This window comes from Vicugna pacos, chromosome X, assembly GCF_048564905.1.
Source record: "Vicugna pacos chromosome X, VicPac4, whole genome shotgun sequence".
In the NCBI taxonomy this organism is placed as follows: Eukaryota; Metazoa; Chordata; class Mammalia; order Artiodactyla; family Camelidae; genus Vicugna; species Vicugna pacos.
The window spans coordinates 64,554,860-64,579,653 of NC_133023.1; the positions used below are offsets into that span (position 1 = coordinate 64,554,860).

Below are 24,794 nucleotides of genomic sequence, written 5' to 3' on the forward strand. Positions count from 1 at the left end.
GGTTTTCATTATGACTTTCCCTTAAACATAGATACAAATAAAGAAGTGACACCCTACCCTTAATCAAAATGCCTAAGTGTGATGTGTTTCATGTTAAATGAAACTGAGAAATTGTAACTTTATTATTTATTTTGCTTTGCAGCCAATAACTACAACTAGCTCATCAAGTGAAACTACATTCCCCCTTCAAGATGTGTCCCTTCCAAATGAAATAGTACCTGACAGATATGAATATTTTTCTCTAGAAAGGCTTGACACTACAAGGTAAGCCTCACTGATATTCAGGTCTACATACATACAATCTCAACTTACAATAGAATATAGAAAGAGTTTACTTTTATTTTCTACTACATTTTTAACATAATATTCAATTTTCAAAATAATGATGCATTGATTGGTTAGAGACAAGAAAATAGTACACTGCAAGGAAGTAGCCTAGCCAGGCAATTACTTTCAGGTACATTGGAAAACAGTTAATGTGAAGGTAACTGCAAGTGAGCGTAAAAATCTGCCTACACTGATATTCTTCCAATTTACTCACAGAGGCTTAATAATATCTCATGCTTTGCAAAGCTTGATAGATAGAAATATGTATTCTATAATATTTTTCTGTAGAAGATTTTTCAACAGAGAAATAATGTATGTGCTAACATTTGATGAATATTTTTACTTATTCATGTTTGTCTTTTCTTTAAGTGATGAAGGAGCAGTTATGATGCCACATGATGAAGGAAACAAATCTGAAACAGAAGTTTCTGATACAAAAGTTTCTGAAAATTCAGCCAGTTCTTTTGACTATAAAAGTTTCCAAGACCTAACAATAATTGAAAGTGATACCCCACTGTTGGATTCTGGCTCTGAAAGATGTGTGATTGATTCTGACTCTGACAGAGGCATTGGTTTGGACTCTGACTTAGAACAACACTCAAAAGACTCTGACTCAGTATTATGGGAAACAGACTTGGGCTCAGAAAAATGTCCCATGGACTCAGATTCTGTGAAGCATCTGCTAGAAGCAGAAAAATTTCAGATGGCTTCTGGCTCTGCGGACCTGATGGAGTCAGAGCAACACCGAATTGGAGCTGAGCAACGCCAGTTGGACTTTTACTCTCTGAAACACTGGATGGACTCAGATTCAGAAAAATGCTTGGCAGATTCTGACTCTGAAAAATATATGACAGACTCTGACAATGAAAGGCCTAGGATAGACTCAGACTCAGAAAAATACCCCATGGCTTCGGCATCTGTGAAACACCTGCGGAAGGCAGAAAAATGCCAAATGGCCTCAGATTCTATAAAACGTCTAATGGAATCTGAAAGAAGATTAATGGAGACTGAACAAAACTGGATACTCTCTGCTTCTAAGAAGTATGTGGTGGATTCACACATGGAAAGGGATGGAATTGACTCAGCTTCTGCATCTGGGTTACTTCTGATGGAGGAAGAAAAACATCAGGAGAAAACTAGATCTGAGAGATATATGATGGGCTCTGACTCTGAACCATGTACAACAGACTCAGATTCAAAAAGATATAGCCTAGCCTCAGCTTCTGTGAAATGTCTTATGGATGCAAAAACATTCCAGTTGAGCACTGACACTGAGAGGCATTGGATGGATTCTTGGTCTGAAAGACCTATGGACTTGAATTCTGAAAGTCTGGGTATGGCCTCTGATTCTGTGAAACACATGATGAAGGCTGAAAGTTGCCAAAGGGCCTCTGATTGGGAAAGATTCTGGATGGGCCTCAGCTCTGAATCTGAAAGCTGCTGGATTGACTCTGAAAGACAACAGTTGGACTTTGACTGTGGGAGATACTTGGACAGATCTAGAAGATATCAACACAGGTCTTCAGGACATCAGGGTAGCTCTAGAAGATGTCAGGTTGACCTTCAAAAACATTGGGATGACTTTGAAAAACATCAGCTAGAGTCTGATTCTGAAAAACATCAAGCAAATCTTGAAAATGAAAGATATAAAAATGAATTTGAAAGTGAAAGACACATGTTGGAGACAGAGAGGGAACAGTGTCTGATACAATCTGAAAATGAGAGATTTCAAATGGGTGAAGAGAGGGGAAAGTATCTCATAATGTCTGACAGTGAAAAAGAGCACCAGATTGTATCTGACAAAGAAAGACACCATCCTGACTTGGAAAGTGAAGCACAACGGCTTGGTGCTCGTAGAAAGGATAACCGTCCTCAGGGTAAGCTTCAATGTGTTGGCTTTTGAAACCAGCTTATTTTCCAGTTTGATTAATTACATGATGACACTTCCAAAATGTCAGTAGCTTTAACAGATTCGGGTCTGAGATCATTTCATCAGAAATTCAGAGAAAAGTCATCTTAATACCAGATTTTCAATTCACTTTTGAAAATTAGGCACATCAGCTCTTTACTTATCTATTTTATCTTGCTATCTTAAAAGAAAGAAAATCAAAGAATTTTTAGCAAATACAGTTATTGTGGCCTAGGAAGCAGCATGTTGAATTTAGCTCCCATGGTTCTGGAATGGCTGAGTAGAGATTGCTCATAAACTTTTCCCCCATTATTAGTACTGTAAAAAGAAGTACCCAAGCCTAACTATATAAACATTAAATTTATCTTTCTCCTCTCAAACTTATTATAAAAGCTCCATAATTTTTAATAAATACTTGACATTTACCTTGTTAGTCATATTTACTTTATCACACTAAATCATTAGAATTGTCCATTTCCTAAGCCATTTTATTAATGTATGTTTATTATGATAAAGGAACTATTATCATCTCATAGATATTTTTCTTATTAGTCATTTTCCACAGAGCCTTTTAGCTACAACTCAAAGCATGAAATGAAAACTAAGAATTTGTCCCCAAATATTTTTAAGAAAGCTTACCCTAAAATTATAATGAGAAATTTTATGCCTCAATAAACTCCAATGACTTTTCAAAGAGTATTTGAAATAGTATATATATCAAATGTATGATTATTATTTCTTATTTTAATATGCTATTTCCACACAAGTCTTAAAATTTGTCCTATATAAAACTGACTTTTCCATATTGTATGTTTTAAGTAGGGTAGACTAATGAATCTAATAAAAATTAAGTATAGTACATATTTGGGAACATTTAATAACACTAATTGTTATCCAGAGGTTGCCCTGGTTGTCACGCACATTTATCCTCAAGTCATTAATTCAGCTGTAATAACTATGCAATATTTTATTTGAACAATCAAAGGAAAATATTCATTTGATTCTTTATATTCTCTGAGAAAAACTCTCTGATTTCTAGTTAGAAAAGCAATTCTATTCGAAAGGACTAAGTAATGTGAGAAATTAATTTATGAGATTCTCTTATAAAGCAGTGTGTTGATAGGGTGCTAATAAAAGTATACTACCTTTTGTGAGGAAAGGAAGAAAATCCTTAAAACAATTTTTTTCACTGGATTTGAACTTAATAACACTAAGTTAATTCTCCCCTAACCCAATATCATTCTGTTCTAATGAAATAATATTAGCAATCTTACAAGAATTGCATTAATCAGCCTTGAAGTTATAAAGAATCATATTTCTCATCCAGCTTTAGTTTTTAGTATTTTTAAACACCATCCAATAAAAGTCAAGTGAAATATCATAACTACTTCTCAGGGACTTAACTGCATTATTATTGATGCATTTTGTAAATTTTTGTCAATCAAATGCTCACTATATGCTGTGTATATTATAATAAATAATAAAAGTATAATAAATTAAACTTATTTAGCATTTTCAACCTTTCAAAGTCCATTAATATAAAAATAATATTAGCATCTGATATTGAATGTTAAGCACTGTGCTACACAAATCATATGCATTTAATACATCTAATCCTATTCACTATTGTTATCCCCCTTTACTGATAATAGCTAAGCTCTATATAGCACAGTCAGGAACCGTTCCAAGCATTTTACATATACAAATTTATTAGTACCAATTCACTAGTACTAATTAACTAATACCAATTAACTAGTTTTACATGCACAAATTCATTAAAGCCTCACAACAACCCTAGGAGTTAGGCACTATTATCATATCTATTTTATCAATGAAGAAATTGAGCCACAAAGAAGTTATGTAATTAACCAAGGTAACATGATGAATGAGAGTCAGGCTGTGAACCCATGTTCCAAAGTCTTTGCTGTTAAACAGAAAGACATGATATATTTCAGCTCTAAGTGATATGTACTATCCCAATTTTACAGTGAGGACAATGAGCGTAAAATGTTCAAGTAACTTGTCCTGGACTCTGACCCTATGTTTAACCTGAGTTCTCAAGTTTAATTATGCTACTTATATCTTATGTCCTTCTAATTTAGAAAGAGCTACTACACTGTAGTATTATTGCATCTGCTTCTAAAATGAGGAAACTGAGGCTCAAACAGACTACTTCACTAAACATTATGTAGGTAATCGGCGGCTAAGCTAGAGCATAGAAAATCCTAGTCTAGTGTTACCTCAGCCACATCCGTGGCTTAATAAAGTCTATAATCTAATTGAGAAAAGAGTATTATTACACATGAAACTAATAGATGACACTTTCTCTGAGGCTTTTTATAAAAGGCTTTGACACATTTTAAATATTTGCAATTGAACTGTAATTATCTAATTGATGAGTTATTATTAATATAAAACATACATCAGTCAATCCATAAGTAGAAGCCTTTTCAAGCATAGAAACAAAATTGTGCTAGCTGCTTTCACCATCTTCAGCTGTTGTATATTGAAAATATAAACTGAAAAGCTAAATGTGATGTAAAAATCCCAGATATAAAACTGAAGGCCATGGGTATAAAAAGAATGCTCTTTGTGCTACTCATCTCATGTTCACTCCCAAAGGAGCAACACATTCCATTTAAAGTCACCTTGTACCTTGTCTGTCCCTTCTCTATGCCATCCTATATAGTAAAGAGATGGGAATAAAAGCAGCTATGATGCATCTCCCAGGCCCAGAATTCAATCTCTTTGCTCCTGTGACTATGGACCTTAAATTATAATAGTTCTTTTTTTTTAAATAATGGAACAGTTGGTTGGAAAACGTCTTAATTTGTAGCTTATCTTTTTTACAAATGTCTTCTATGCTTACAAGTCATAATGGTGTTTAGAATTTATGTTACACTTTAAATTTTTACACCAAGTACTATCATTTTGAGATCAATGAACTGCAGTCTCCATATGTCTGATATGAATAACCATATCCCCTCATCTCCATACTCCACCACAGCCTATTATTAGTCACTTTTTAAAATTGTGGTAAAATATACATGACATAAAATTTACTGTCTTAACAATTTTAAGTGTATAGTTCAGTAGTGTTAATTACATTCACATTTTTCTGCAATCTCCAGAATTCTTTTCATCTTACAAAACTAAAACTCTTTGCCCATTAAACAGTAACCCTCCCTCCCTACTTCTCCACTTCACCTAGTCACTATTAACTACCATTTTGCTTTCTGCCTCTGTGATTTTGACTAGTCTAAGTATCTCATATAGGTATTTATCTCCTATATATGCTTTTTGTGCCTGACTTCATTCAATTAGCATAATGTTCTTGATGTTCATCCATGTTGTTGCATGTGTCAGAATTTCCTTCCTTTTTAAAGCTAGAGTATTCCATTGTATGGATATACCACAATTTGTCCATTCATCAGTCGATGGACATTTGGGTAGCTTCCACCTTTTGGCTATTGTGAATAATGCCAAACAGGAGTACAAATATATCTTTGAGATTCTTCTTTCAATTCTTTTGGGTATATACTCAGAAGTAGAATTTTTGGATCATAAAGTAATTCTATTTTTAATTTTTTAGGAACCACCATACTATTTTCTATAATGGTTGTACCATTTTACATTCCCACCAACAGTGCAGAAGGGTTCTAATTTCTCCAAATTCTCATCAACATTTGTTAGTTTTTGTGTTTTGATAGTAGTCATTCTAATGGGTGCTTGTCAGCCAATTTTACACTCAATATTTCATTAATTAGGAGAAGAATTGGATACAAAAATTTTTACAGAGAGTTAACTGAGGATCTGCTGACTATTTATATGGGGTAAATATATTACCAGTATATACTGAAATATTTTTAACTTAATTTCGATATTGCCTTAATAAACTTCATGGAAGTTGGATTATCATTAGTAATAGATATATTTGAAGAAAAATAATATTATCAGAAATATTTTTCACTACAGAATCATATAATATAAATTTTTACTTTCTATAATCTTATTTTGTTAGAAATTAGAAAATAATTGAGTCTATTTAATATTGTTATAGGTTTTTGGAGGCCTGTTTTCCTGTCACCTCCACATGGCCAAGAAAAGGAAACTGAAGAACAGCACTCTGTGCAACAAACTGATAACAGAGGTGAGTATATTCAATAGAAATTGCCTAAGGATTTCATATATTCTATGTCAATTTTGGAAAAATTTAAGACAGAACTTGTTGTATCAATTTGAAGATAATATCCAAGTCCAATGATTCTCTAGGAGGATTCACTGGACTCAGCATACACTAGTACTCAAGGCTATAATTTCTTACAGTGAGAGAACACAAATTAAAGTAAAAGGAAAGGAAAAAGCATATGGATTGAAGTCTAGTGAAAACTAGGTACAAAGTTCCAAGAGTCCTCTCCCCTTAGAGTCACATAAGATTCATTTAATTCATCCACCAACATATTATGACAACATGTATGAAATGTTGTCTACCAGGAAAACTCATTAGATTCTCAGTGCCCAGAGTCTTTTTTAACAGCTTTACTGACACATAATTTACCCATTAAACTACACAATTCAATAGTTTTAAGTATATTCACAGATATTTGTAACCATAACAATAATTTTGGAACTTTTTAAATCACCATAAGAGATAACACTGTACCTTATAGCTATCACCCACCTATGTCTCCCATTCCCCAAGCCCGAAGAAACCACTAATATACTTTAAGTATCTATAAATCCCCCTTATCCTGGACATTTCAAATGAATAGCATATGAATTTTAATAGTATAATATGGCAACTCTGGAAATCAAATTCTCTACCCTTCCTGGAGTTTGTTGTTGCTGGTTGTTATAGGATTTTGTTGTTTGATAATTTAGTGACTTTCATAAAGTGTATTTGTAAATTATGTATTTCATACATGGCCACTGACTTGTGTGTCCCAATAGATTTAACAAAATATCCTTAAAAACCTGGAACCAAGGGGGAAAAGAAAAGGAAAAAACCCTCCCAGTCTTTACTAATTGGCTCTGTATTGGCACTCCTTCAACATTTAGACCATTTACAACTCTACCTTAGCCTTCACATCTTGCTTCTGTAGGGCCTGAAGGTCAGCTAGGGGTGAAGGCTTAAGGTCTTCTCAAGCCCTTTTTGGCGAAAAGCAGACAAGTAGAATTACAGAAATGAAAAATGCATTCAATGGCTCAACAGCAGATTTAACTAAGTGGGAGAAAGAATCAGTGAACTTGCAGATAGGACCGTTGAAATTATCCAGTTTTCTCAAACATATTTCCAGTCTGGGCACATATGTATCCTTTTTAAAAATTGAAATATATTTGATATATAATATTGTATATGTTTAAGGTGTACAGCATGTTAATTTGATACACATATATTGCAATATGATTGTTATTGTAGTGTTAGCTAGCACTGCTATCACAACACAAAACTTTCTTTTTTGTGATGGGAAAAATTAATCAAGTTTGATGCCTGTATTACAACATTATTGTCTATAATCAGTATACTGGGCAGTAGAACCCCAATATTTATTTTTCTAGCAGTTGGAAGTTTGTATCCTTAATCAACATCTCTCTTATTCCCCCACCCCCAGCAACTGGTAATAACCATTTTACTCTCTGTTTTTATATATTCAGCATTTTTTTAGAATCCACATCTAAGTAATATAATACAGTTATTTGTTTTCTCTGTCTGATTTATTTTACTTAGCATAATGTCCTCAGGGTCCATCTGTATTGTCATAAATGGCAGGATATTCTTCTTTCTCATGGGTAAATAATATATACAATGAGGAGTACTTAGGTTGTTTCCATATATTGGCCATTGTGAATAATGCTGCAATAAACATGAGAATGTTTATATTTCTTTGATATCTCATTTTTATTTCCTTGGGTATATATAAAGAAGAGGAATTGCTGGATCATATGGTAGTTCTATTTTTAATTTTTTGAAGAACCTCCATACTGTTTTCAACAGTGGTGCAACAGTTTACATTCCTACTAACAGTGCATGATGGTTCATTTTTCTCCACATTCTCACCGACACTTATCTCTTGTCTTTTTGATGACGTCAATTCTGGCAGGTGTCAGGTGATATTTCATTGTGGTTTGGATTTGATTTCCCTGTTGATTAGTAATGTTGAGCATCTTTTCAAGTACCTATTAGCCATATGGATGTCTTCTTTAGAAAAATGTCTATTGAGATCTTCTAACTCATTTTAAATCATATTATTCAGTTTTTTGTTGTTGTTGTTGTTGAGTTGTATGCATTCTTTATATATTTTAGATACTAATCTATTATCCAGTATATGGCTTGCAAATATTTTCTCCCAGTCTATACGTTTCCTTTTCATTTTGTTGATTGTTTCTTTTGCTCAAGTTTGATGTGTTCCCACTTGTTGAATTTCCTTTTGTTGCTTGTGCTTTTGGTGTCATATCCAAAAAAAATTATTGCCAAGACCAGCATCAAGGAGATTTTCCCCTATGTCTTCTTCTAGGAGTTTTATGGTATCACACTTTATGTTTAATTCTTTGATCAATTTTGAATTAATTTTGTAAGTGGTGTAAGATAGGGGGTTCAACTTATTTTTGTATGTTTTTGATTCCTTTGTTGAAGATTAGTTGACTGTAACTGGTGGGTGTAAGTCTGGGCTGTTTATTCTGTTCCATTCTTCTATGTGCCTTTTTTTATGGCAGCGCCATATTGTTTAAATTACTATAGCTTTGTAATATATTTTGAACTCAGGAAGTATGATGCTCCCAGCTGTGTTCTTCTTTCTAATGATCACTTTGGCTATCCAGGGTCTTTTTTGTTTCCATACAAATTTTAGGATTGTTTTTTCTACTTCTGTGAAAAATACCATTAAATTTTGATAGGGATTGCATTGAACCTATAGATGGCTTTGGAGAATATGGACATTTTAACAATGATAATTCTTCTGATCCATAAATGAGGGATGCCTTTACATTTATCTGTATATTTGTAATTACTTTCAACAAAGTTTAGTAGATTTTCTTGTACATATGTTTCACTTCCTTGATTAAATTTGTTCATAGGTTTATTGCTCTTTATGCTCTTGTAAATAAGATAGTATTCTTTCTTTTTCAGATGTTTTGTTAGTTTACAGAAATGCAACTGATTTATCTATGCTGATTTTATATCCTGCAACATCATTGAATATGTTGGTTAGTTCCAAAAGTTTTTTGGTTGAGTCTTTGGAAATTTCTAGATATAAAATCATATCATATCAATCAGTAAAATAATTACCATTTTACTTCTGTGTTCCAATTTGGATGCCTTTTATTTCTTTGTCATGCCTAACATCACTAGCTAGAGTTCCAGTACTATATTGAATAAAATTGGTGACAGTGGGCATCCTTGTGCTGTTCCTAATCTTACAGGAAAATTTCCAATTTTTCACTGTTGAATATACTGTAGCTTTGTAATATATTTTGAAATCAGGGAGTGTCATACTTTTAAGTTTTGTTCTTTCTCAAGATTGCTTTGGATATTCAGAGGAGTTGTGTTTTCATACAGAATTATTTGTTCTCGTGTGGAAAATACTTTCGTGTTTTGACAAGGAGTGCATTGAATCTCTAGGTTGCCTTGGGTAGTATGGTCATTTATACAATATTAATTCTTCCAATTAATGAGCATGGTATGTTTGTGTCAACTTCAATTTTTTGTCAATGTCTTATAGTTCTCAGAGTATACGTCTTTTACCTCTTTTGTTAGATTTCTTTCTAATTATTTTTTTATTTCGATGAAATAGTAAATAGGATTGTTTTCTTAATTTCTCTTTCTGATAGTTCATTATTAGTGTATGGAAATGCAACAGATTTCTATATATTAATTTTGTATCTTGCAACTTTACCAAGTTCATTGATGGACTCTTAATAGTTTTTTGTATCATCTTTAGGATTTTCTATATATAGTATCATGTCATCTGCAAAAAGTGATGGTTTTACTTCTTCCTTTCCAGTTTGAATTCCTTTTATTTTATTTTCTTGTCACATTGCTATGGCTGGGGCTTCCAATGTTATGTTTTTATAAAAGTCAGAAGAGTAAGCATCCTTCTCTTCCTGATTTTAGAGGAAGTGCTTTCAGATTTTCACTGTAGTATGGTGTTGGCTGTAGGTTTGTCATATATGGCTGTTACTATATTAAGGTATGTACCCTCTATACTCAGTGTGTTCAGACTTTGTCATACATGGATGTTGAAATTTGTCAATAGTTTTTCTGCATCTATTGAAATGATCATATCATTTTTATTCTTCAATTTGTTAATGTAATGTATTACACTGATTGATTTTGAGATATTGAACATTTTTGCATCCCTGGGATAAACCCCACTTCATCATGGCGTTTTATCCCTTTAACCTATCATTGAATTTGGTTTGCTAGTATTTTGTTGAGGATTTTTGCATCTATGTTCATCAGTGGTAGTGGCCTCCAATTTTTTTTGTACTTTGTCTGGTTTTGGTATCAAGGTAATGCCTGCCTTATAAGATGAGTTCAGATGCATTCCTTCCTCTTGAATATTTTGGAACAGTTTAAGAAGGATAAGTATTAATTCTTCTTTAAATTTTTGGTAAAATCCACCTGTGGAGCTGTCTGATCTTGTACTTTCAATTGTTAGGAGTTTTATTTTTGTTTTTGTTTTAACTGATTCAATTTCTTTACTGGTAATGTCAGTTTATAATTTATATTTCTTCCTCATTCAATATTTTGGAGATTGCATATTTCTAGGAATTAGTCTATTTCTTCTAGATCCTCCAGTTTATTTGCATATAATTGTTATAGTAATCTCTTTTGATTCTTTGTATTTTTATGGTATTGGTTTAACATCTCTTTCACTTCTGATTTTATTTATTTAGGACCTCTCTTTTTCTTAAAGAGTCAGACTAAAGTTTATCAATTTTGTTTACCTTTTCAAAGAACCACCTCTTGGCTTTATTGTCTCTCCTATTGTTATTTTACCCTCCATTTTATTTATTTATGTTCTGTTTTTTGTTATTTCTTTCCTTCTACTTACTTTGGGTTTTGTTTCTTCTTCTATTTCTAGTTCCTTTAGGTATAGAGTGTTTACTTGAGATTTTTCTAGTTTCCTGAGGTAGGCTTATATTATAAACATTTCTCTTGGAACTGCTTTTGCTGCATCCCTCAGATTTTTTATCATAGTATTGTAAGTATATATATCATAGCATATAAATTTTCTCCTTACAATTGAACAATTATGTCCTTCTTCACTTTCAGAAAATTAGAAAATTCCTAGTCACTAAGAATATAAGATTCACAACTAGCCCAACAATCCCAATGATATTATCCCAAGACAGTCTCAGTCCTATCTTGGAGGGGTGGGTAGGAATGCCATACACTTATTGTGTATCTCATTTAGCTCTCACAACAACTTTAAATGTTAGATATTATTATAATTGTTTTAAAGTTGAAGAAACTATGGCTTGTAAACATGTAACTTGCCCAAATCATATCACCAATGCATGGCAGAACCAGATTCTCAAACACAGGCTGTTTGACTCAAAACCAATGCTCTTTCTAACACAGAGTATTGAGTTCTCTAAATCATGTAGAAACAGCTATTTTGTTCTGATAATGTCATTAAGATTGTACTTTGTTGTCATTTTTTCATTTTTATCTTCTCCTCTAAAAGTAATAAAAAGAGTAAAGGCTTTAGATTATCTCTGATAGAGATCTATTCTTTGTACCCTATACATTCTGTACTGCAGCCACACCAAACTCTGCAGGTACAGATCATCATGTGGAGATATATTGGTCATTATAGATGTTCTGTTTTATCTTTTGCATATGAATACATTCATTTGCTTTTGGAAATCAGAGACACATCTTTAGGATTATTAAATGAGATATGTATTCTTGGTTATAATTTAAGATCTCTCTGTGGAGGAGCCTGAGTGCTGCTATCTCATTTTTATCTCACTCTTAATGTTGCATCTCATTCTTATTCATATTACCCAATTTAGTGATACAAAGTCTTATACTTGATGTGCCCTTTTTCTAACAGTATTTTTAATTGAGTTTAAGAACCCTGTACACCTTCAATACCCATATACTTCCAATTTGCTTTCCAGCCAGATTGTTTATAACTGTTTTAGTATATTCTGCTATTATCTTGAATATGAAATAACCAAATTACATCACTTTCTTGTTTTTTTTTCATGCTATGAGCCTTTGTGACTAACTTACAATAATAGAACTATATGAATAAAATATATAATACATGCTATTGAAGACCATAGCCACTAAAGTTACTAGTTACCACCTTCCTTCAAGATTTGTTGGCACTTGGCTTGGGATAGAAAATTTATAGTTGTACTTCTAGTATTTACTATAAAGCATAGAAATAGAGACTACTAAGTGCACATGTATTTTACATTATGTGAGCACCATTGAATGGTATTAGGGGCAACATAATGGCATCATGTATTTATAAGAATATGAGCTCCTTTTCTTAAAAATAAATCTATGAGGGCTATACATTTTAAATGTTTCATAGTGGGCCAAGTCATATATACCACACCCACTGAATATTTTTCAGAATGGGCCTACTTAAAGTTGTCTCTTTTGTAAATGTCTAAAGATTATAGTTGTGCAATTAAAAATTTATCTTAAGGAATCTAGATGATCTTAAGAAAAATTGGATGAGAAGACATATCTCCTTCTCTGTAAAAAATCACTATCAATTTCCAAGCATTCTCAGACTCTTTCTCAAGTATGATGCTGTGTTTGATGATAAAACACAAGGAAAATATTCTTGGGACCCGAGGGAATGATGGAAAGAGGTCTTCTGTTTTTAAAATTGTCAAGTTGATTTTTATTTTATTTCTGCCTATTTACCTGGAAAACATGTTTATTCCATAATGACATTTACTGAACTTTTAGTTCAATTTTAAAGCTAAGATATTGGTAAATGTCTAAATTTCCAGAATCACGTGCCAGAGAGTTCTTGATAGTTACAAAAATCTGATCCTTAATAATACATTTAATATCAGAATATTTTGCAATTTTGACATATCTATCCCAAGGAAATATTTGTCCCCAAACAAGGAGATTGTATAAATTACAGGGATTATATTCCAGGGAAGAATAAATTGCTAGTATTTCTAAAAGCAAAATGAAAAAAATAATACAGATCTGTAGTAACCAATCTGTGTAAAACAAGTTTTATTTTGGCCACATGATCCAAATGAATTTTTATTTAAAGAGTTATCATCTAAAGATTAAGCTCTCTAAGTCTGAAGAGTATAAAAATCTGCAATAAATAGCTATGTTGCATTTTTATGTCTTAGTAAGCTCAAGATGACACCTATTTGAGCAGAAAATTTAGGATCATGGCTTCCTTTTGAAATATCTCATAATAATAACTTATTGAAGGAAGTGGCATCTTTTCTTTTGCACAGATTTGTGTGTACAATTTGCATTGTGTCTATCAAATTCAAACTTTTTTATTATTCTTAATCCTATTTACTCTTCTCTCTCTAGCAGGTTCCAGAATTCAACTTGTGAGATACCTGAATGATGACAAGATTGTGAGATTCAAAGAAGTATCTCCAACTCTCAGTGGCAAGCAATACTCACAGCAAAAAGTAAAGGAAAAGCATAGCCGTAACCTTTTTCCAGACCCAAACACTTTCATGGATAACAAGCATCACAGAAATGCCCGACGCAAAGTTTCTGTCTGTAAGTGTTGTTATACAGACTATAGATACCAACAGAGTTTTCAGAGTTCCAGGTCTCAAATTAATCCTATTCATCTACTGAGTGCTGAGGATTACACTTCTGAAGTTTCAGCACCTGTCTGCCACCCCACCTCCATGAGCCCTTGGTCTGCTGTACACCCCAAGACCCATAGAAGTAACACGTATACTTTGGACACTGGAGCTCCAGTATGTTCCAAATGTTTTGTAGAAATCAATAATTCACCTTTCCATAAGTGTCTTGTGAATTCTGGTAATGATTCAAACCCTGACTGTCCTTTACATCTCCAGACTCCCTTGGATTCTAAATATTCTCTGAGCCTCAAATCTATTAGACACCACAAGACTTTTCAGAATAGCCCTTTATCTCAATCTTTGGATCCTAAGCATCCTGTGGGCATCTGCTGCCCTCTACACCAGGAGGATTCTAAACATTCCTTGGGTTCAACTTCTTACTTACACTGTGAAAGTTGCTCAGCTCTCCGAAATCTCATAGGCTCTACTGTTACCCGTAACTTTCCCAGGAATCCTCAGAATAATATAGGCCACCATAATATCCTTGGCCCAGACAATGTCATCAGCACCAGCAATGTTGCTGCTCTTGAAAGTGAGGACAAGTTTAATTTTACTGCCAAACTTGAAAATGAGGCCAAGCCTGACAATGAGACTGAACTGGTTGGTGCTGACGATCTCAAAGATAAGGCCAATGCCAAAGACAAGCTTCTTCTCAAAGTTGAGACAGACCATGAAGATGAGACAGACTCTGAAGATGAGAAAGATCCAGAAGATGAAACAGACCCTGAAGATGAAGACAACACTAAAGATAAGAAAGATCCCGAAGATAAGTCTGACCCTGATAACACTGATCCCAAAGATAGCAATGCTGAAAAGGATGCAGACACAAACAATGGGTCTGATCCCAGTGGTGATGCTGACCCTACAAGTGGAGCTGATTCTAACAGTGATGGTGACTCTAACAATGGAACTGACTCCAACAATGAACCTGACTCTAATATTGATAATGCCACTAATAATGATGCTAACTCCAAATATAGCACTGATTCTGAGGAGGACAAACACATCAATAGTTTAGACAATGCCTCTGGCCTAGACAACAGTGTTGATCAGGACTGTACTGCTGACTCCAACAATGACAGTAATCCCAACTACACTTCTGAGTTCCAAAATGGAACTGACCTGGACTACACTTCTGGATCCAGCAATGGTGCTGACCTCAGCACTGGTTCAAGCAATGACACTGGCCCCAAGAATGGACCTGGCCCTAACATCAATGGATCTGGCCTCCAAAAAAATGGTCCTGGACCCCAAAATATCAGACCAGATCCAAACAGCCCAGGACCCAGCAACAATGGCTCTAGTCCCAGCTTCCATGACCTTGGCCCTAGCAGTAGCCCTGACACAAACAACAATAGCCCTGGCCCCAGTGACAATATCCCTGGCCTCATCAATACTAGCCCTGATCTTCAAAAAGACTCAGACTCTAACTATAATGCCAGGCCTAATAATGCTACTAGTCACAATATTGCTATCAGTCCTACCAAAGATGGTAACTCCATCTATGAAACAAAACCCATCAGTGCTGCTGGCCATAACTATGCAGCTAACCCAAACAGTGACTCAAACCTTGACTATGGCCCAGGATTTACCCATGGAGTAGGTTCTAACTTTGTAGTCAACCCCAACTGTATCGACAGAGATAGTTATGCTGACTGTCTCAGCTCTACAGTCAGTACTGTCAATGTCACTGACACCAGCAATACCACTAGTTGTACTGGTGCTATTAGCCCTGCCTATACTGCTGGCACCAACTGTGCCTCAGACACTAACCATGACCCTAGATTTACTCATGTCATTGGTTCCAACTTTGTCATCAACTCCAATTATGATGCCACAAATACTCATAATGTTCATAATTCTATTAGGACCAGCAATGGTAATAATCTTTCTGAGCCTGAATTGGAAATCAATTCCAATTCTTCTATTCCTAATGTTTTTTATGGTAACTCCCCAATTTTTGCTGTTGGCACTAACTATATTTCCACTCCTGAAAAGTTGACCACCTCTAAATTTTCTAATCCATCTAAGCTTGATAGAAATTATACAATTTTTGACGATCACAAATTTGGTGCCTGCCTCAAAGATTCTGCTGGTGCCATGGACTCTGCTAGCTTTAAGGATGCCACTGAGTCTAAGGATGTCCCTGATGCCAAGGAATCTGGCTTTTTAGATGATTTCTCTGAGTTCCAGTATCCCATTGGTATCAAGGATCCTGCCAATTTAAACTTTCACTCCAATTCAAATATTCCACTCCCTAGTTTTGATATTATAGTAGAAGCTGAACCGCCAGATGTTGTGAAGTTTGCCATATCATCAGGTGCTGTGAATCAATTTTTTAAGGTAAGTTTATATAAATGTAGATGTTAAATTTTTCTGCATTTCCTATCATTCGGAGTTTTAAGTTATTGAGCAGGATTAAAATTTTCATTTTTTATTTACCTGGATATGCAAGTCATAGAAGAGAGGAGACAAGATGAACAGTATTACTTCTGACTCCTGTGGCCAGCAACATGCCTTTCCATTTGAAAGATCCATCTGCTATACAAAATGGCCTTGATTCCTCTCTTACTGGCTCATCTACTACTCTATCAAGGGTTACATAACTCATTAATGTAAACCTAATTACAGATAACCTAGTAATGTTTTACCTACTTCTTCTCACCTGTACATGGCTTAGTATTGGTTCTTTTCCTCTTTTCAGAGAGAGAATAAAGTTAACATAAACATAACCTTAAATACCATGGATCAAGACATTTTAAAACAACTGTCTCTCAAAAATCCCATATTATGAAGAAGGTTGTAGAAGTAACCACGATATTCTAATCTTTCATTTAAATAAATAAAATTTAAATTAGTGACATGATATTAGGGAGCAAAGAACCCCAAACCTTTGCTACTTTTGACTTAAAAATTTGCTTTATCTTATTTTCCCTGAAAATAAGTAAAATTATATTTTAATGAGTCTTTACCAAATGTTTCTTCTAGCACTCTGAATTGCATACACATAGATTGCTGTTTGATTAACTATTTTTAACAGCAGCAAGTAATATTCTTTTTGATGAAACTTTACCAACACATTGTCATTGAGACATAATTAACTTGATGTGCATTGAATTTTAGCCTTCATTAGACATGGCAAACAAATATACTTAATTTGGATTGTAGTCTGTCTGCATAAATGTGCAACTTGAAATAATTGCTTTCTACTAGAATGTATAAGAGAATGTAATTGCGTATTTAAAATAAGGCATAAATTCTTATAAACCAAAATGAAAGTACAAAATTAATATCCCCTTAACACTTTTACTTTAATAGACAACAATTTTCTGATTTTCCCAAGAGACCACACCTCCCAGGAAAGAATTGTAATTGCCTAGTATGGTTTTATAGCTTCTCTTTATGTAAACATAAGGGAACGTTGGCCAGTTATAAATAATAAAAGTAATATTGCTCATATACAAGACTTAACATTAGAGAAAAGAGATGTTTTCCCCAGTTGTTTTTCACAAATAAACTTTTGCAGAAGTATGAAAGCATTTAAAATATATTTTATTTCATGGCTTTGGTGTTTCTAGCTAAATGAAAATACAATTATAATAAGTTTTAGCTTACTAGTTAAGGAATTTAGCTACCATTTTGCAGTTCAAATTATAGTAACTATAAGCTATGTTTCTTAAGCTGGGGTATGTAAAACATATTATGTTGGTTTTAAGTAAAAACTATCTACAAAGTAGGGTACTTCCCCCCAAAAAGTCAAATTTTTCAAATGGAGGCATTTAATTCCCCAAAAACACAATAATAAAAAGTAACTCTTAATAGTATATCTAGTTATATAAATACTAGGCTTGGGGTACATACATTCCAACCTTTTGATGATAACTAGATAATGGAAACATGTGACTACTTTATTTTTATTAGAGATGGACAGACTTCACAGTATATTCATTAATAGCTTGAGAAACTATGTGTTTTGCATGCCTTCACTAACAAAGTATTTTTCTGCAAGAATAGATGATTGTCTTCCCTTAGAGCTATGGCATTTCCAAATTTTCCTTATTTATTACATCCTTGTTCATATTTCCATCAAAAACAAATATAATAGAGATAACAGAGGTGTTTTCCTCATTCAAACAATTTAAGAAGTAAGAGAAGCTCACTTTAAAAAGAATAAAACTTTATTACCAACAATAAGTGCACCAAACAACTCAACATCAGAACATATAGTCATGCCATTTGTACCATCTTCATTCATTCTCTCATTAGGGTTTTAATAATTAAATAGTGCAGAAGGCTTTAAAAATATACATAATAAGTGAAAAATAGTGCCCTTTAAAGTTCTTGATGCCTATTTTTCTAAAGAGGAAAGCAAGTGGATATTTGAAGGTAGAAGCTGTAAGAAGACAAAATAGCATATCACTGAGTTACCACAATGGTTAGAAAAAATTTGGATGTTAGAAACATTTCAGATCACACCATGTCACTACTGTATTAAAGTAGTTAGAAATATGTGTGTATGGGGGTGGTTATTATGCTGGGTTGCACTTTTCAGAAATAACTAAACAAGGTCATAACTCCTGAAATCATCTTTCATTTTGTAAAGGTTAACACTGAATTCCATGAATAGTGGTGTTAGAACTATGTTACTAAGATCCTAGTGTCATTTAACAAGTTATCTAGAGGTTATTTACAATTCTATAGAAATAATTTGATTCCACATAAAAGAGATAAAATTAATAGTGTACAATTCTTAAAGTTAAACTGTGAAAATGGCTTTTATTTATCAGTAAAATTTGCTCAAGGATTTATTTAGGTTAAGTCCTTGACAGATTCCAGTGTACTTGAGAAAAATTGCATTAGGATTATTCAAAGAAGTAGCATTTCTAATTTACAGTAGATTTTTTTAAGAACAAAGATGATTTAATAGTGGTCTTGAAGAAAAATTTTCATATAGTGCTGTCATTATAATGAGAGTTTTGTCAATATGAAGTTATATAAGCCTTCCTAGGAATAGATGACTGAACATACCAATCAAATGTGTTATGGTTTTTGCACCAAAGTTCTCTTAAATTAGTACCTCTAGTAATTGCTTCAAAAATTAACCAACAAAAATGCTTTTGTTTATAAGTATCTTGAATATTTGAGGAAGCCTTAATTCAGGAGAGACTAAATTTGCAGTATAATGTCTTCAAAAGGAAAATTAGTTGAAGTGGCCAAAAGTTTTCATAATTTCAATTCAAAATGATCCACCTAGGATATAATTTCCTTCCCATTCATGTAGCCATGAACATACATGAATAAGTTTAATTCTTCTGCTTAATATTCATTTAAATAAATCTTAGTTAAGCCCATCTTTTAGGCAGGTGAATATAGTATCCACATACTCCAAATAATCAAAGCAATATCTTGACTAATAGCCTCTTAATTAAATATATTTACATTGGATAAACAGTTTTTCAGTTCCTAGCTTTTTAGCGATGTGCTGTGTTTTGTTACAGTGGAAGACATATTTTCTGGGGGTTTTCAGTCTAAGATACAACAAAATCATCTCCTATTCAAAGATACTGGCAACTTTCTCAAGGTTTGTTAATTGTTAAGGTACTTTAATGAGGCCATCTGTGCATCAAACCTTTTCATAAAGTCACTCCTTTATATATCAATTTGATCATATTTCTTTAAAATACTAAAGTGCTTCTTATTGCTGGATTCCTTATTAGATAGGATAGGATCCTGAAAGTGTTCACTTGAGAGGTGAACTGAGTTGGAATCTCCTTTTGGGATGAATTAGTAAAAGTTCTCAAATTGAATGTAACTAACTAATATTGAGCAAATCAAAATGATCTTCCTGCTAACACTGTGACCTGCCCATTGTTCTCTGAATAATTTGGGAGAAAACAGTTGTTAATGTGCTAAAGATAAATGTGTCAAGTTGAATCTAGCCTCCTCCCTTTGTCTACATGTGTAGTTTTCTGAGCCCACCATAAGCCTACAATGACTCCAGTGAGTGATCCAAAGGAGAACTAGCTGCCTCAAGCTCAAGTAAAGAGCACTTTTACTGCCCCCATTGCAGAAAATATTTGCCAATCACCTTCTTTCTGTAGGAATTTCAGAATCATATATTTTCCCTAATGACTCAAAGTTCTTTGGCCCACCCTCCTCAAATGTAGCAACAGGATCAACGATGCATCATTATCTAGGCAGATAGAGAAAACCAGACCAAATAAAGTTTAGTCTAAATATTGGTCGAGACTAAATTAGGAGAACTTTAAGACAATCTGTCACTCAACATCATAAATCTTAAGTAATTGACTAAAGAGGCACTTTATTCTTAAAAAGACTTAAGTAGAATTTTAAATTCCAGAAATGTTTGCTACAATGATACAAGTATGGATATGGTGCATTTGACAGCTGCAGGATCTTTGTAATCTGCCATATCATGTTCTACTTAGAGGGACAAGTAATGGACTACATTTTCCAAAGTTTTTAAGTCTTTGAGTTTGTATGCATTGGGTGTCAAAGACAATAAATATGAAATGATTAAATAAGCAAAGTATAAATTTTCAGTTTTTGCCTGTCATGAGTTATGTCAACCAATTCTCTTCTAAAGATACTTGGATTTATTAAGTGGAATGTTTTTGGAATAAAGACTGTTGACCCAGTGTAGTAGAGTCCCTCAATAAAATGAAGAGTGGAGATAAAAGGTAGTAGTAAAAAAGGAATATTTTAGAGGTGAAAGCAAAGGAAATAATTCCTTATAGAGAAAGAAAGATATTGTGGAATAATAAACATAATAGCAGTAATCTTTACCTTTTTATCACATCACTGATTCCCAACATGTTCTGGCTAGTCTAAGTTCATTTGTAAAATAAATATTTTTCTTTGTACTTCCTGACATGCCCTTAGCTCATCTCTTCTCTCTCTCTCTCTCTCCCCCTCTCTGTCACACACAACATCATGCACACATGCATTTCACACACACAACTGCAGACTTTTCTAGTTGCAAATACCAAAAATATAAGCACCCTGTGGTAACAGATTCTCATTTATTAACTACTAGCTTCTGTCTTTCCCATTCTGAGGTCACGCTGTCTCCCTAGTCTTCTTGCTCCATTCAGAAAGTAACCAAGTTATCAAGTTGTTCTGAGCCAACTGTACTACCTGGTTGCCAACTCTGGAAACTTGACCTCCAAATATATCCCCTACCACTTCCTTTTTACCCTCTCGTAGAGATCCTATACAAACATACACACACACCCTGCCCCCCACAGATAACTCCCTCTGCCTTTGTGTTACTTTGGGGACCACAGTCACCTGAATTTTTACATTTTTATTCAAACAATATAATGATAAATGAATTTCTGGAATGCAGCTTTTTTATAAGTTGGGAACAATCTATATTTGTTCACACTTGCTATCTTGGTACCTCCTGAATAAAAATATGGCTAGTCAAGGGTGAGTGAAGTGGAAACAAAGAAGAAACCAGCACCAGCAATATTTTATTTCATCTTATAAATACTATACCACCAATGGAACTGGTCACAGCCAAGAAGCACAGTTCATTTAGCCTTACTACATAGTAATAGATAATGAGGCCAACAAAGTTTTGCTTTAGGTCCTGAAAATACCATTTCTAGATTGTTGAAAAGGTTCTGAATATGAAAAAAATGACTAAGATTTGTTAATTGTGAGAAGTTTAAGCAAAAGTTCAGAGAAAATCAATTCTCAATGTGATTATTTTCAAGGTTTCATACTACTCTTGAGTATAGTTTATAAATAGAATATAATGTGACATATCAAAAGATTGGAGAGACATCAATGTTGAAATTGGAAAATACATTAAATTTAAGGTAAATCTTCATGAAGCCATTTAATAACCAACACTTAGCAGCACTAACTATCTGAAATGCATTCACAAGTTTTATGTGTTAACTTATTTAATCCTCTCAACAACCCTATAAAGATACATAATTTTCACCATTTTATAGATGAGGAAACTGAGACATTATGTAGTGAACCAATCACATAGCTACCAAGTGAAAAAGAAACAGAGCTTATAATTAAAAATTGAGTAATTTTATATACTGAAAATAAGATGTAGTTAAAGGTATCAAGTATAGTATACATTGTGTTAATCTAATATTAGCAGACACTTAGGTTACAAATGAGCATTGCTGTGGTTCCTTCTTAGTATTTTAATAGACAGTATTATATCTGTGATTGTAAGATCATCATAGTAGTTTCTTGGGCATGGGTTTGAAGCTTCCAAGGGTCATGATATTATCTATTTAAAGTAGTCTAAGGATAAAAATATATTTCCTTTCATTACCACTTATAACTCCCAAGTTTTGTGTGTGTGTGTTTGTTTGTTTGTTTTTATCCTATTCTCGCAGGTCAACTTCCAAACAGGTAGCAGACAAAACCTTGATTCTTGATTAATGAAAAGAATACCTTCAGAATGGAAAAGACAAAGGCACAGCCAAGAAGGTTTTGAGGATATGAGCAAATAACTTCAAAAAATCGCAGAGTCCCATTAGCAGTGTTTATTACATGTTCATTCTCACATCCCCTCTCCATTACAGTACCATGCCTTTATTATCCATTAGGGCCAACAATATTGCTTCAAAATACCTTGTGACAATTGCCCCATTCACCTGCTTTGCTTCTGGCAAACTCTGGAATTAGAAAAAGGTCCTTTCTAGCAACCATATAAAAATAGTTTATATTGTTAATGGCTCAAAAGTGCAGGTACAATTTTCACACGGATATTCTAGCCATCTTTTGTGTTTCTGTCTCCAGAAGAAGATGGTCTTAACTTTTGACAAATCTTATGACAGATGTGTCTAATATCGTGATGGCCACTCTAGAATTAATACCACCCATAATAAATCACTATTTTATTGTTAATGTTTTTTATTGTTATCTGAGTTTGGTAAACAAAATTAAAATAGTTGAGACTCATCAATATTGTGCAGTGTTTGCTTAACTTGCTATTTATCCCATTCAACCTTGCTAACCTAAGAAAACTGGTAACATATGTCCTTTACCAAGAAGTTTTAGAGATGGATTAATTGGATATAATGAAGCTTTCCCTGGAGCTGCCAGGAAGCAATTCAACAAATGGTATAAAGTGTTAATAGCTCATGACTAAAGGACTGAAAATATAGTAAAAGAACTAAAAGAAAACTGCATTTGTTTCCTTTGGAGTAAGAAACATAGGCTAGGTTGCCAGATGTACTTAATAAAAAACAAGCACCTCTTTGTGACTGACGAGTATCAAATACATTTTGAAGACTACAGGACACATAAGCATTTGAGTTCTGCTGACCTACCAAAAGTTTTTAAAAGACCTCCATAATTTATCACCACTCTTCCTGTGTTCCTTATTTTTTTAACTTAAATCCAACCCTCTGCTCCATCTAGATGAGTCTTCTCACGTCTTCCTTACATTGTCTTTCTTGTTTATATAGGCACAATATTCTTTTTGGTAACTTCCCTCAATTCAAGACCTATCTCACCCATGAAGCCTCAGATTTCTATAGACAATGTCAATTCTTCCATTGCCAAGTTTCCATTCATAAGGTCAGCTGAGAAAGATCATAGCACATTTGGGGAACTACCCATAGTTTGTCATGCATATAGTCACTGGTGTGACTGAAGGCTGATGGGAAATGAGATGATTGGAAAAATAAGTAGGAACTTTATCTGCCACAGTAGGAAATTTAGACTTCATCTTGGAGGTTCTGGGTAACACTTAAAGGATTCTGAGCATGGTGGCAATGTGATCTGATTGCACTTTAGAGAAATAACTCTTATGGTGGTGTGGAAGATGACATAGGGGAGGGAGAACAGAAGGACACCTGTTAGGATACAGCTGTGGTAGTCCAGACTCTAATTCAAAAGGCCTTGAAGTAAGGCAGTAAGTAGTAAGAATGGAGAAGAGGACACATTTGAGAGCTATTATGACAAAAATGGCTGGAATTACTGGATTACTTGATGTAGAGAAAATTTACTGTAACTTCCAGCTTTCCAATATGGATGATGGTGGTGCCACTAACCAAATTGGGAAATAGAAAAGAAGGAGAAGGGAGCAGGAGGTGCAGGGTGATATCAGATTGTAGCAAATTAAGATGGAGAGTCATGAGTAACATTTGGGTGGTGATGTTCAAAATTCATCTAAAATAAGCTCTGACCTTTAACATACCCCAGATATAGAAGGAAAAAATCACACAGTGTTAAGAATTCCTTGTACTTACATACAAGATTAACAGTTACGTGAAACATTATCACAATATTTAATCTTCACAATTACCATTTAAAGTTATCACATGTAGTAGTGGCCTCCCTATACATAAAAATATGGAAACAAGGGCTTAAAAAGCAAATACATTGTACAAAGCTACAGATATAATAGTTGGAAGAACTCGGGACTGGAACACTTGTATGGCAGTTCTGGAAAGTTCCAGAAAGTAACCCATGACTCAGAGAAAATGCTTGTAACAGAAATTCTATCTCCTTGATTTCTAGAATTCTGACATTGTGCTTCTTTATGTTAAAGACAAAAAATTTCCAGAAAAAAGTAATAAACTACATCTTTATGTAAAATTACTAAAGATAATAATTAATTTTTATGGATGTCTGTCTTTTGAATAGTCATAAATTACTTAAAATAAATTTCCTTTTTTCATTTTTATTGTGGTAAAATAAACATAACATAAAATTTAGCATCTTA

General features: G+C 33.6%; 1 protein-coding gene across 1 annotated transcript in view; it reads left to right on the forward strand.

The window, feature by feature from the left end:
• Positions 1–22,925, forward strand: part of LOC116277404 (uncharacterized) — a 338,567-nt gene extending 315,642 nt beyond the window's left edge. Inside the window, exons 10-14 of the mRNA XM_072955917.1 lie at positions 143–264; positions 697–2,204; positions 6,297–6,386; positions 13,779–16,408; positions 22,456–22,925. Coding sequence (XP_072812018.1) covers positions 143–264; positions 697–2,204; positions 6,297–6,386; positions 13,779–16,408; positions 22,456–22,497 — 4,392 coding nt within the window. The 3' untranslated portion in view covers positions 22,498–22,925. The remainder of the gene's footprint in view (positions 1–142; positions 265–696; positions 2,205–6,296; positions 6,387–13,778; positions 16,409–22,455) is intronic.
• Positions 22,926–24,794: the final 1,869 nt, after the last annotated feature.